This window comes from Marmota marmota, unplaced genomic scaffold (assembly GCF_001458135.2).
Source record: "Marmota marmota marmota unplaced genomic scaffold, marMar, whole genome shotgun sequence".
NCBI classification, from domain to species: Eukaryota; Metazoa; Chordata; class Mammalia; order Rodentia; family Sciuridae; genus Marmota; species Marmota marmota.
In genome coordinates, this window is record NW_026000093.1 from 38,175,790 (window position 1) to 38,188,301 (window position 12,512).

Here is a 12,512-nt window from a genome sequence, read left to right on the forward strand (position 1 = left end):
CCCGTCATTCCCTAGGTGCCAATGCAGTGGCCTGGTCTCTTCAGTAAATCTGGGGAAGATGCTTGCACAGGCTCAGAAAGCATGCACAGCAACATTTGGGCAGGGAATACGAATACCCCAACACACGGAATATGTTCCAAATTCTAAACTCAGGAAAGGCAGCTCCTCTACCAAAAAAGCAAGAAAAAGCATAGTTCAGAATATTGCCTTTGTGTGTGTGTGTGTATGTGTGTGTGTGTATGTGTGTGTGCACCAGGGATTGAACTCAGAGATTCTAAACCACTGAGCCATTTTTCCAACCCTTTTTGGTATTTTACTTAGAGACAGGGTTTTACTAAGTTGCTGAGGCTAGCCCTGAACTTAATGATCCTCTTGCCTCAGCCCCTACTCCATGTACATTTATTACCTGTCCTAACAAATAGATACACTATATGATGACAAATACAAAATTCTCAATGACAATGGTGATATTCGAAATAAACTTGTAAAATTAGTTTTAGAAATTTTAGTAATGTGAGGCATTTTATGAGTCAAACCAACGAGTCAGTTTCCACTTACTGGTCCTGAAGACAGGTATGCAGGCTGTTAAAGGAATGTATTGTTCAGCATATGTATGCAGATATTTGTATTTACTTACATTTGAATTTAGTGGGCTGCAAGCTGGTGCAAGTCCATGAACTTACATGGAGATAATTTTTATAATATAAGATCACTATTCAGCTATATTTCAAATAGATAAATTAATAAGTGAAATGGAAAAAGTGCCATTGAACATTAGAGATATAAAGAGTATGCAAAGTCTGCAATGTTTTTGTATTTTCCTTGACCCCCTCCATCAATTCACATATAAAGTACAAAGTATCTGCAAAGGAGGTATCTTGGTTTCACATGAGATTGCCTCCTATTCACTTATAGTTAGCATTTTCTATTTTTCACAATTAGTGTTTAAGTTTTGTGACCTTTTCCTTTTTTAACAACATTAATATATGTAAACTCTAGAAGAATTTCTATCCCCTCATGTCTTATCTCAAATACTTGAATGGATTTTGGTTAAAAACATGATACTGATTTTTTAAAAAGAGAAAGAAAAGGAGGAATTCATTTTTTTTTCTCCCAACACTGTCTTTCTGAATTGTATTGAATAATTTTCTACAATGTTCTACTTGCTTTTCTTATTCTGTCTGATGACAATGATTGAATTCTCAAAGGGCAACTGATGTTTGAAATAAGTCCACAAGATTGGATTTTAGACATATTAATAGAAAAAAAGATCAAGCATTTTATGAAGCGTGCAAGATTCAGAATTATGCACAACAGTTTTTATCACATAAAAAGAAAACTATAAAGAGGCTCCAAACCCATCATTTTCCTCACTCTCCACGTTTGTATTTCTCTGAATTCTTTTCATTTTTAAGAAAATTTGGACATTCCTAGTAATATCAATCAAGTTTTCTAAATTGGGACAATTTTCTGGTGCTATTTTTGTATATTTACAAAACTGTATGCATGAGTCTTCTAAGACTTAATTATTAGACCTACCCATTTTGTGGAAGTATGTATTAGTGAAACAATTTTATATGATGCCACGACATTTTATATAAAAGTCCTTAATATGTTTAATACTTTCTTTACATTATTTGCTAAATCTTTAAGACCTAGAGTCATAGGCTCTTTGTTTTTTTAGTTAAAATCAGATTTTTCCAAATATTTAGTTATTTCAGGAGATTAGACAATGGAGACTTATCATATTCATGGAAGAACCAGGGAGAACTGAGTTTTTATCCCATATTGTGCCAGTGCAAAACATATTTCTTAGAAATAAGTTCTGAAATAAAAGTATTAAAACCCGCTGTAGCTGAACTGCAGCTGCTACATACATGAGTGCTACTCAAAGTGAGTGGTCTGCAAGCTGGTGCACGTCCACAAACTTACTTATCCACATGGAGATAAGCCAAAAACCTGAGAACACTGAGAGAACTTTAAAGCAATTTAATATGGCAGTCACATCCAGGCTCATGATCTAGGCATTCATTTTGACAGTGTCCTATAAGAATATCAGTCTGCTAGGAATTGGACACACAAAACTTTCATCCTTCACAAGAGTTTGAGAAATTCTGCTCTGGAGATTTGTGAGATTCCAGAAGAGTTTCAGGAGGAGGAGCTAGATAAACAACTGTTGGGTGCAGAAAAGGAGGAAGGAAGGAAAGAAGTGAGAGAGCAGAAAAAGGAGAGATGAAGGGAGGAACTAAAATACCCAGGAACAGATGCAGCTGAGCCCAGCAAAAACACATGTGTCTCGTGTGAAGGGAAGATTAAGTTGTCCTTCAGTAGTGCTCTCGTTGGTTATGAATTTTCTGTTTTAGCCAGACTTCTTTCAGCCACATGAGACAGAAACCCAACTCAAACCATCTTCAGCAAGAGAGTAAAGAATAGAGGGAGGAAGGGAGGAAGGGAGGAGGGAGAAATGACACTGACTTGTATAACTGAAGACTCCTGGTATGAAGCTTGTCACAGGGATTCTAGGGAATCCCTAGATTTGGGACCAATCATCCTTCTCTTATCCTCTGTCATGGGTTTTCACTCGGGATTGTTCTGTTCTGTTCCATTGCTATGTGGGGGCAGAGGCGAAGCTTTACCTAGTGCAAAGTGTGAGAAGAAGCAGGAGGTGGAAGAGATCAGAAGAAAGTTAACCAGAAAAAAGAAAAGGGAAGTGGAACTCCTGGAAGCTCTGATTTGGTGGAGGGTGGAAGTATTGGGGAGCAGAGAAGCAATGAGAGAAAACAGAAAAACTAATTGGAGGGTGCATGGAGAGTCATATTGTCCTCTGAGAACATCAAAACCCAGGATGGGCTTTTTCACTTCTGAAAGGCAACAGATATCAAATAGCCAATTAGAGTTCAAAAATTCTCAGAGTTAAGAATACAGTGCCAAGCTACAGCAACTGCTTGTCGGTTGTTTTCTGCATCAGCAATTATACAGCACATTTTAATGAAAACGGTGTCTGGTATATTTTTATGATTCTTTCTCCCTGCCATCTCTCCGGTATTACCTTAATGTATAACTGTAAATTCAGACTGCTTGTTTTGTCTTCTGAATGTGACATACTGTCACAAAAGAATACCTTTAAATGTTAGACCCATTATGCTGGTGCCATGTCCAACTTTTATAACTGATATAACATTCAAAATGCAATTTTTTTTTAACTTTATATTTAGAAATCTGTTCAAAACCAGAGCATTGGATAAAATTTCATCTTGATTTTTTATTTGAATCTTCTCAAGGGAGGCTCCAGAATCATCTATTTGCAAACACTTGAAGTAATGAGGGAAGGTTCTCTCTTATATGGCAGGAGTTTGTGTAAGTGAGGCAGGGATGGTGTGATCTCACAGGTGCTGCTTGTGTTTCCTGATGCTGAGGTTATAGAAACTATCAGTCAAACTTGGACAAAGAAGAAAGATGCTGACCTTAGATACACTATTGAGGTGTCAATCACTGCCATTCAAATTGTGATCCTGGAATCACCAGCAACAGCAACACTGGAAGCTTGACAGAAATTCCACAGTAGTGAATCTCTGGGCATGGGGCCCAGGAACCTGTGTTTCAACAAGCCCTCCACATTACTCTTATGTACACAATGTTTAAGAAGCACTGGTATAACTAATGGCGGTATGTCCAAGTTTAAAAAAATAAAAAGATGGAAGTTGGACTGAAAGGACAAGACTAAAGATAAAAAGAGTATCAGCAATTCATAACTAATGCAATGTTGAAAATAAACTGTAAAGAAAAAGGTACAGAGGAACCTTCACATGAGTCCTTAGAAAATTTTCCATGAAAGACACATGTTTATGTTAGGCATCATGCTTGGGTGAAGAGAGAGCAAGGTCAAATATTCTATGGTCACTTGGAGACTGTCCTTTTGCATAAGCAGGTTTTTGTCCCTGCTGAATATTATTAAGATCTCCAAAGAGCCCAAACAGAGGAGTAACAGAGTATATTATTGTGTATATAATTATTGAGCTTACTGCTATTAACACAGAGTGTATAATTATAATAGATTTAAGGCTCCACTTACAGTGCAGGAGATATTCTTTGCAGATTATGTTTCATTGCTAGGAGATGCAGGTTTTGTATGGAGACATAGTGTAGACAAATAATGCTGAGAGGTGGAGTCTGACAGTGGTGTCCTATCTCTCTGCTGTGGCCTCTCTCCATCAGTTACCTTCTTTCCTCTCAGCTGCTTGGTTCGGGCCTGTAAATATAACTGACTTTCTTCCTTCATTTGAACCTATCTCCCTCTGACTCCCTAGTCAAGCCTCATTTCTTGCTTTCATGCCTCATTTCTCAGAGTCACTGTCCTGCATTGCCAAGGCTCCACATTACAGGAAAGGATTGAAACCATTGCATCCAAAATTGCCAATGTTACTAAATGTGAATTGCAGTAGTTCTTTTCTAGTCCTTACCATGCATTTTCTTAAATACTTGGAAATCTTAGAACTCTCTTCTCCTTGGATTTTGAGGCTTCAATCTCCTTGGGTTACTCTCTGGCCATCATATTAAAGCTCTTTTGCAGTCTGTCTTCTTTCACTGGTGTCTGAAATGATGGATTCAATTCAAAAGACATCAGCCAGGTTCTTGTCTGGTGTCAGTTGCTCTGTTCAATACTTGAAGGTCCAGTGAGTGGGACCTAGTCCCTGCCCTGGCATAACTTGGAGTCAGTGGGGACAGAGTGGCTTCATTATCTCATCTTGGTAACTCTGATGAGATGGAGCTTTGGCATGAAGAGTCTAATGGCAGGTTCTTCCATGATCCCCCTGGGGTCCTCACTTGAAACATTTTACGTAGCTTAACTATTCCTGTGGCCTGAGGACCCCCATGTGCTGCTGATCCAAATATCTATCATTGAGTCCAAGTTCCTTTATGAGTAGATAAGAGAATTCTCAAGTCAGTCATGCTTGGTTAGAATCTTGGCCCCACTACTCATTAGATGGGTGACCTCGGATAATTTATTTAACTTAGGCCTAAGGCCTCCCCAAACCACCACCCCACCCCACTCAACAGGATTAATGTTATCTAAGTCATAGAGTAAATTCTCCACACCATATCTAGCATATGCCAAGTTGTTCATGCAAGTTATTTGCATTTAACTATGAATTCTTATTTGTTTTTTTCCCCATGATAGACCCTCTAGGGTAGCATAAATTTTCATTTTTGAATTACCAAACATCAGTGTATCTCGTGCAGCATAGTAACTTCCAAGTGTTGAATAGCTCTTTAGTTCACAGAGTGCTGAAAGGACAGCTAGCCAAAAAAGTGATGCTACTCCATAAGTATGGCTGCTTGAACTAGGGCTGCTGTGACAAAATACCACAAACTGAGTGTCTTAAAACAACAAGAATTTATGTTCTCACAGTTCTGAAGGCTAGGAGTCCAATAAAAAGTTTTGGCAGGACCACACTCCCCTGAATTCTCCAAAGCAGAATCTTCCCATGCCTCTTCCAGCTCCTGGTGGCTGTTGGCAATCCTTCCTGTGCCTTGGCATGTGGCTACAGAATTTCAATCTCTCTCTCTCTCTTCACGTGGCCTTCTCTCGGTGTGTCTCTGTATCCAAATCTCTCCTTTCTCTTATAATGAGACTTTGTCTTAACTTGGCTATATTTAAAGACCTTATTATCCAATAAGATCGCATTCACAGGTACCAGGTTTAGGATTGAACGAGTCTGTATGGAAGAGATCAGTCAACCCACTATAATGTGTGTAGAAAATGTTTAATTAAAATATCCTGAATGTGAAAAATGGATAACTTTTGGCTTAAGACAAATATGTTTTTCCAATTCCATTTTTGTCTCTCATATATTAGATTCTGTTTATGTGTGAAAAAATAGTATGACCTTACCTGGCTTCAGTATCAGAGAAATTCAGATTCGCTTATAGTACCTGCTGTAGACTAAACTACTACAGACTCCTCTTGTAGAGGAAAACAAATTGCAAAATGTGTGATGGTCACTGTACACTCCATTGTCCACACTTCAAATGAACTAGACACCTAATGCTGTCTGATACAAGTCTCTATAGCCCTCATGTCCATACACTTGGGCCATTTGACCTATGGATTACAGTTTCTCACCCACTCTGCATTCTAGAAATAATTACAGTTTACACAGAACATATTTAAAAGCTGTCACCAGGTGTTTCTCATATTCTAGGACCCAACATCAGGTTGGACTATGTTGACAGCCTGGCCTTATGTATCATCTTGTATCTGGAACTGACTTGTCTTCATTATGAACACTAATCTCAACTCCAACCCTGGCTCTGGTTTTCTTGGATCACTGAACAGTCCAAGCCCCTGATAACCCATGCAGTATCCTCATCTCTCTAGACACAAGGTCTGTGTTTATGCTGCACCATACTATTCTGCTGCAAGCTCAGGTTTCTGGTAGCTAAAACATTGGCTCCTGCTGGTTGGGTAGCTGAATCACATCTGTTCCTGAAATCCCTTTGGCCCTTATCTGTTATGTTACCACATTTCTCTAGGGTAAAGTCTCCCAGCTCATAGAGCTCAACTCAGTTTGGGTTGTGACTACAGCATCTATCTATGGCAAGAGGCACATTTAATCCCATGTCCCAGCCTTTTCCACAATCCACCCTATTCTTCCACTATTAACCAGATTCTTGTGTGACCATGAAAATATAGTTCATAGAGTTAAATGCTAGTCAAAATGTTTGCAAGATCCAGTATCTTCTAATCTCCTAACATTGCTTCTGTTGATTTTTGTTACTACTATTTTGTTTGGAAAGTTGGAACTACCTCAACACATTTGCCCTGATGATAATTAAAAAATATATATTCTGCTTAGATGATCCTTAGTGAATTGACAGATCATAATATTACTGTGTAAAATGAGGAACACAATGATAGCTGAGCATATTTGTTACTTACCCAGTCTGCTAGTTTGCCAATAAACCAATGTGTGCGGCACTACATTAATTCATCCGAATATCTAAGCATGTTGCTCACTGAGTCAGATATTTCTTGCCTCAAATACTATTGAAAAGTAAATATCTTTGTAAGCCTAAATTAACTCCTTTGGGCTTTTAAGAAGTCCAGGATTGCTTAGTAAACTGCTTTGCCAAATGAAAACAAGAAATCCCTTTGCACTGGTAATATCCAGAACCGATGAGCAATGAATAGGAAGCTCAGTAAAACACGAGCTAGAACTCAGAGTTAAAGATTCCAGCAAAGATCCACAGTCTATGGAAATCTCAGTTTTGAAAAGAATAAACTAAAAAAGAAATGAACAGTATCAGAAGCAGCAAAGAGGAATATAAAATGGTGGGTTTGGGGTAACAAAGATACGATCCTTTTTTCTTATATTTAATAAGTTGGAAGGTTAAAGCCAGCTAAGTCTGTAGGAAAATATGTCAGAGAGATAACTAAGAAAGTTAACCTCAGTATGAAATTGTTCCGAGGAAGTGACCTAGAATTGAGAGTAAGGATTCTGAATTCCCAACAGAAATCAGATTGCCTATCCTCAATATTCTGTATTTTTCTTAGTAGCAAACACAATTCTCAAGAAAAGAAACTTGATTTCTTCACAATTTAGAGTGCCCAACATAGAAGAGTAAAGTCAAAACAATGTCCACTACCCCTAAGTGTTGTAATTGAATGGTGTTGAATTGTGTGTGTTGTGCAATGTTTTACTCAAAATGTCAAAATGATGCTTTTTGTAAAATTGAGCACCAGGTTCAACTGATAGATTGAATGCAATTTACATCAGGTAGGTTTATCAGAAATTAAGTAACATGAATAAAACTACTATGAACCTTACCCGTTACCCTTAACACCTCTTACTTTTTCTTTTTTTTTTTCCCATTTTTTAACCACAAAGTTATTTTCTTTTTTTCATTATGAATGAAGTCTTCTAATAAATAAGAAAACAGCAATTTAGAAAATTATAAAGAATGGAAAAACAAACCCACCCAAAGTCCAACACCCAGAAGCAAAGTGACTCACCACTGATATCATTTCTCATTTTCTTCCAGGCCTTTAAAATGCATTTTTATCCTTTTATATACCACTTATTTCTGGTTTGAAATTTATATAATTTTTAGCAAAAGCATTTCCCCAAGCTATTGGCAACTTTTTGGATACATTTTAATGATTCTATAATGATATACAATTTACGGAGTTAGTCATCTAATGAACATTTAGTATGTTTTGTCTTTTTTTTCCTTCATTCCTGCCAATCAGGCTTCAATGAATGTCTTTATTATTTACCCCTCTCTGGCATCTAGCAGAGAATGCATTCCCAGAGTAACACCCCTCTGGTTTTGTTTCAGTAAGAACATGGTGACTATATAAAACCAGCATTTATTCTTTCCATTTAGCACACACTCTCTACTTTGTTTAATGCAATGGCATTATTAAAATATTACAGTGTTTTTGCTGTAAACATAAGAAGAAGCAATAAAATATGACAGGTCATCAGATATGCTCTAAAAATGTCTATGGCTTACTATTCCTTGGAAATTCCTTGTTACCATAGGAAGGAGATAAATCTTGGTATGAAATCAATTCTACTAGAATTCACCCATGTGAGCCTACCGTAAAAAGAATTGTCTTACTACCCGCTACTAACAACATGGCACAGAAACAGCTGAATGAAGGCGTGTTTGAGAACACAAACTAGCATTTGACAGACACCGTCATCTTAAGAAACAAGCAGAGCTACTGTCTTGAACATTAATGGATTGGGGCTCTTCATTCTTCTGGAAATTCTAAATAATCTCATTATGAACCTTTGAGCCATTCTGAGGAAAACAGAAAAACAAAGTGATCTTTAATGTCTTTCTCAAGTCTGAAGTTCTATAAAAACACTAAAATTACAAAACAACGTGTATTTTCATGACCAAAAAGTTTGCAGCAGTATTATTACAAACGTCTAAGCTATCTAATTCTGCATAAATTTTCAAGTGTTATTGGTTTCACCTCAATATCCTTCACATCTGTTCTTTTCTGCCTCCCTCCCAGGCTCTGTTGTTAGGTACTGGTTTTTAGCTTACAATGCAAATATAGATATACAGATTTTTAAATATAAATTCACCTCTGTACTAATATTTATACATTTTTAAATGACACAAAAATAAATAACAAAGTTTAAGATTAAATATAAATACAAATAGAAGTTCAAATATCTCTTCTTGCTGTTCACCCACCCCCTGGGATGGCCTTGCACACCCCTTGGGTTGTGTGCCCCACTCAACATCTGGGCCAGACTGTAGTTATAAGGCAAACTGGACTCCTTGCCTCCCTTTCATATTCTTTCTGTCCAATCTCAGCTCACCTGTCAGTGACCTTTTCAAAGAGTAAATCCTACCATGTTACTCACCTTCTTAAAATTCTTCTTTGCAAGTTGATAAAAATGTAAGGAGAACTTCTTTAACTATTGCATCATGCCTTTCATTTTTTAGTCTCATTTTCCTCATTAATGACCTACCTTTCAGTCAAAAGGTATTTTGAAGGTATTTTGGAACTGAATAGCATACTCTGCACACTTTTAATTTTTATTGCAAACTGTGTTTCCTAAGCAGAAAGTTCTTTCTTTACCTGCCTTTTCTATTTATATTTAAAAATTTAAATTTAGCTCAGATATACTCTCCTTTATGAAATATTACTAATACCTTTTGCCAGTTCCCCATTTCCCCTATATCAACTATTTTATTATAATTTAATTAATTATTTATTGTTTGAATCTACCTCTTAATTGAGCTCCTAGAGAGTAGCAGTCTGATATAGTTTTGGTCTCTACTGCAACCTTACATGTTGATGGCAGTTGGATCAGTGCCTAGCACATAGCAATAAATATTTGTGGAATATATGAATGAATGTCTAGGAGCCACACCAAAACTACTGAAAAACACTTTACATATTCCATTTGGTGGCAAATATTACTTTAATAAAAGATTCACCAAAGTATGGAAATATATATCCAAGGTCAAATATTCAGGGCCATAGAATGATATCTTGAATTTAAAATTATGTAGCAAAATGATTGATGGAACTGGTAAAAGTTCCAGTTTGGAATATTCATTCCACTATCCCTCTGTACAGCAACCCCTACTACTATTTAAAGGAGAACTGGATTATGAAAGTTATTTACATTGAACTTTGACATGTGATAACTGGATAAAGTCAAAAAATTTCAATTAACTGATTTTGCATTTGATTTTTAATAGACTTTAGCATCTTTAAGAGGCTTATTTCTATTCTTACTCCATTTTGAACATTATTAAAATTATGAATTACTATTGTGTTATAAAATTCTCATTCAGCACTTATTAATATGATGATTTTTATCCTGCTAATTTTGATGCAGTTACATTGACTCATTACCTAATATTTAAACATCTTTACACTTCTGTACCAAAGTTTCCCTGTCAATGGCATTATTCTTCAGATAATAATATTTTATATATGCTAAAATTTTATCTGGGCATTTTGCATTCATCTTCATAAGAGTAAAGGGTTTCCAATATGCACATCTAAATATTGAGCCATGTAACTCTTTATTATGTTTTAGAAATCACTTGAAATATGATTGAATCAAATTTATCTCAGAGACTATATTTGGGTATGGACATTCTAGCAGTTCTGTCAAATAAGGAATCACGATAGCTACCGTTTATCAAATGTTTACTTTGTTCCAGTGAATCTCAAATGCTTTATTATGTATTAACTTACTTAAAACCTAGGAGACAGAAATTATTATTAACTCTATTGTAGTGGCACCCCCTCCTCCACAAAAAAAATCTTAACTAAGTTTCTCCTGAAATCTTCAACATAATTGATTTTAAGACTATAAGCAAAAGAGTCTGTACAAAATAGTTTGATGTAGTTAAACTTCCTATTTTCTTGTTGCTCTATTACTTGGCCAGTGGCTAGGAAGAAATAAGCACTCCAGGTGCTAAACTCTTCTTTACCTGTTTTTCACAAACATGTATCCAGTGTATCCAGTATAGTAGTTTGTAGAGGTGTGTTTGTAAATGCAAAATGTGATAAAAAAAAAAAAAAAGAAAAATCCTTTAGCAAGGCCTCTAGCCTTGAGCTGATGCTTCACAGAGATGTCTATATTTCTAAGATAAGAGACGTTACCAATTGGGCTCCATGGAAACAGCTGGCAGGGGGAGGGGAGAAAAGGGGAGAAGAAGCTCTGCTCTTATCAGATGTTGTTCTTGAAGGGTTAACTTTCCCAGAACAATGAAAGAAAAAGCTGCTTTTATGTGAACTTCTGAACCCCTCCCCTTACATGCTGGGTATAAAATTCTGAAACTACCTGAACTCAAGATTTAGGGGATTAACTGATTACAGCAAAAGCTGTGCCCTTTGAATCTGGCTGCAGCCAAATAAAACTGTTTCCTGCTATCTTCGGTGCCTTGCCTCATCTGTCCCTACAACACTGTCTTGGGGCAGAAAAGCTATGACACAGAGATGTAAAGTACCCAGAGTCCCAGAGATGGTAAATTGTAGATGCAGGATTGGAATTCAAAAATTAGGCCCCAAAGCTTATAATCTTCATCATTATATATTATCTCTCCAGTATGTTAGAGAGAGGGACATAAATTCCAGGAGTTAGTTTTTCAAAGACAAAATCTGATATATTCACTCTTAATAACCTATGACTATTTAAACAATGTAGAATTTTAAATAGCATTATTCTAAATACATGCTATTTATTAATTAATAACATAGATTTTAGAATGATTGTTATCTAACTGTTAAAAATTTTAAATGGAAGGCTGAGAGTATAGCTTCATAGTAGAACAATGTCTATCATGAGCAAGGCCCTAGATTCAATCCCCAGCATCACACAAAAAAAGAAAATGTATAAGAAAAATATTGCCAAAGTAATAACACCTTTTTTCTTTTCATCTTTTCAGCAATCTTGATACAGAGGAGCTATGTGGTAAGTTTCTTTTAGACCAATCAAGCCCATTACTTGTTTTAGAAGTGAAAAATTTTTCTGGTGTATGTCTATACACCTTTGAATTAATATTATAGATTAGGAATTCTGCTACAAATAAAAGATAAATCAAAGATCTCAAGGGATTTTTCCTGTATCCATGAGTTTCTCTCAAGTGTGCATTCCACTGCAGAAAGATTTGGGCTTCTTTAATTTGTTCATGGAAGGAGAATTGTTATTGTAATCAGTGCATTAGTTTCACAAGAGCTAAGTCTCCCCTAGTTTGAATATATCTTTAAATTGGTGTTTAATACAACCTCATTATTCTCTTCACAATATAACGTGCAGAGCCTTTTGTTACTGTTTTGCAAAGCTGTCTCCTTGAAAAGTAAAAATAACTTTGTCCCATACCTGCCTAAACTGTTCTAGAATTTTAAATGTCACTCAGAAAACAAATGATTCAAATGGGAGAGATGAATCTTTACAAATGCCTGGTTTAATGGCCTCTTCATTTATTTTCTTCATCTTTGTAGTTGAAAACAAAAGTCAAAA

At 36.1% G+C, this 12,512-nt stretch overlaps 1 protein-coding gene across 1 annotated transcript in view; it reads left to right on the plus strand.

Annotated features, from left to right (window-relative positions):
* The window catches only part of Necab1 (N-terminal EF-hand calcium binding protein 1), a 146,588-nt gene that overhangs the window by 53,086 nt on the left and 80,990 nt on the right, over positions 1–12,512 (plus strand). Inside the window, exon 4 of the mRNA XM_015485766.2 lies at positions 11,938–11,963. Within this exon, the coding sequence (XP_015341252.1) occupies positions 11,938–11,963 (26 nt within the window). The remainder of the gene's footprint in view (positions 1–11,937; positions 11,964–12,512) is intronic.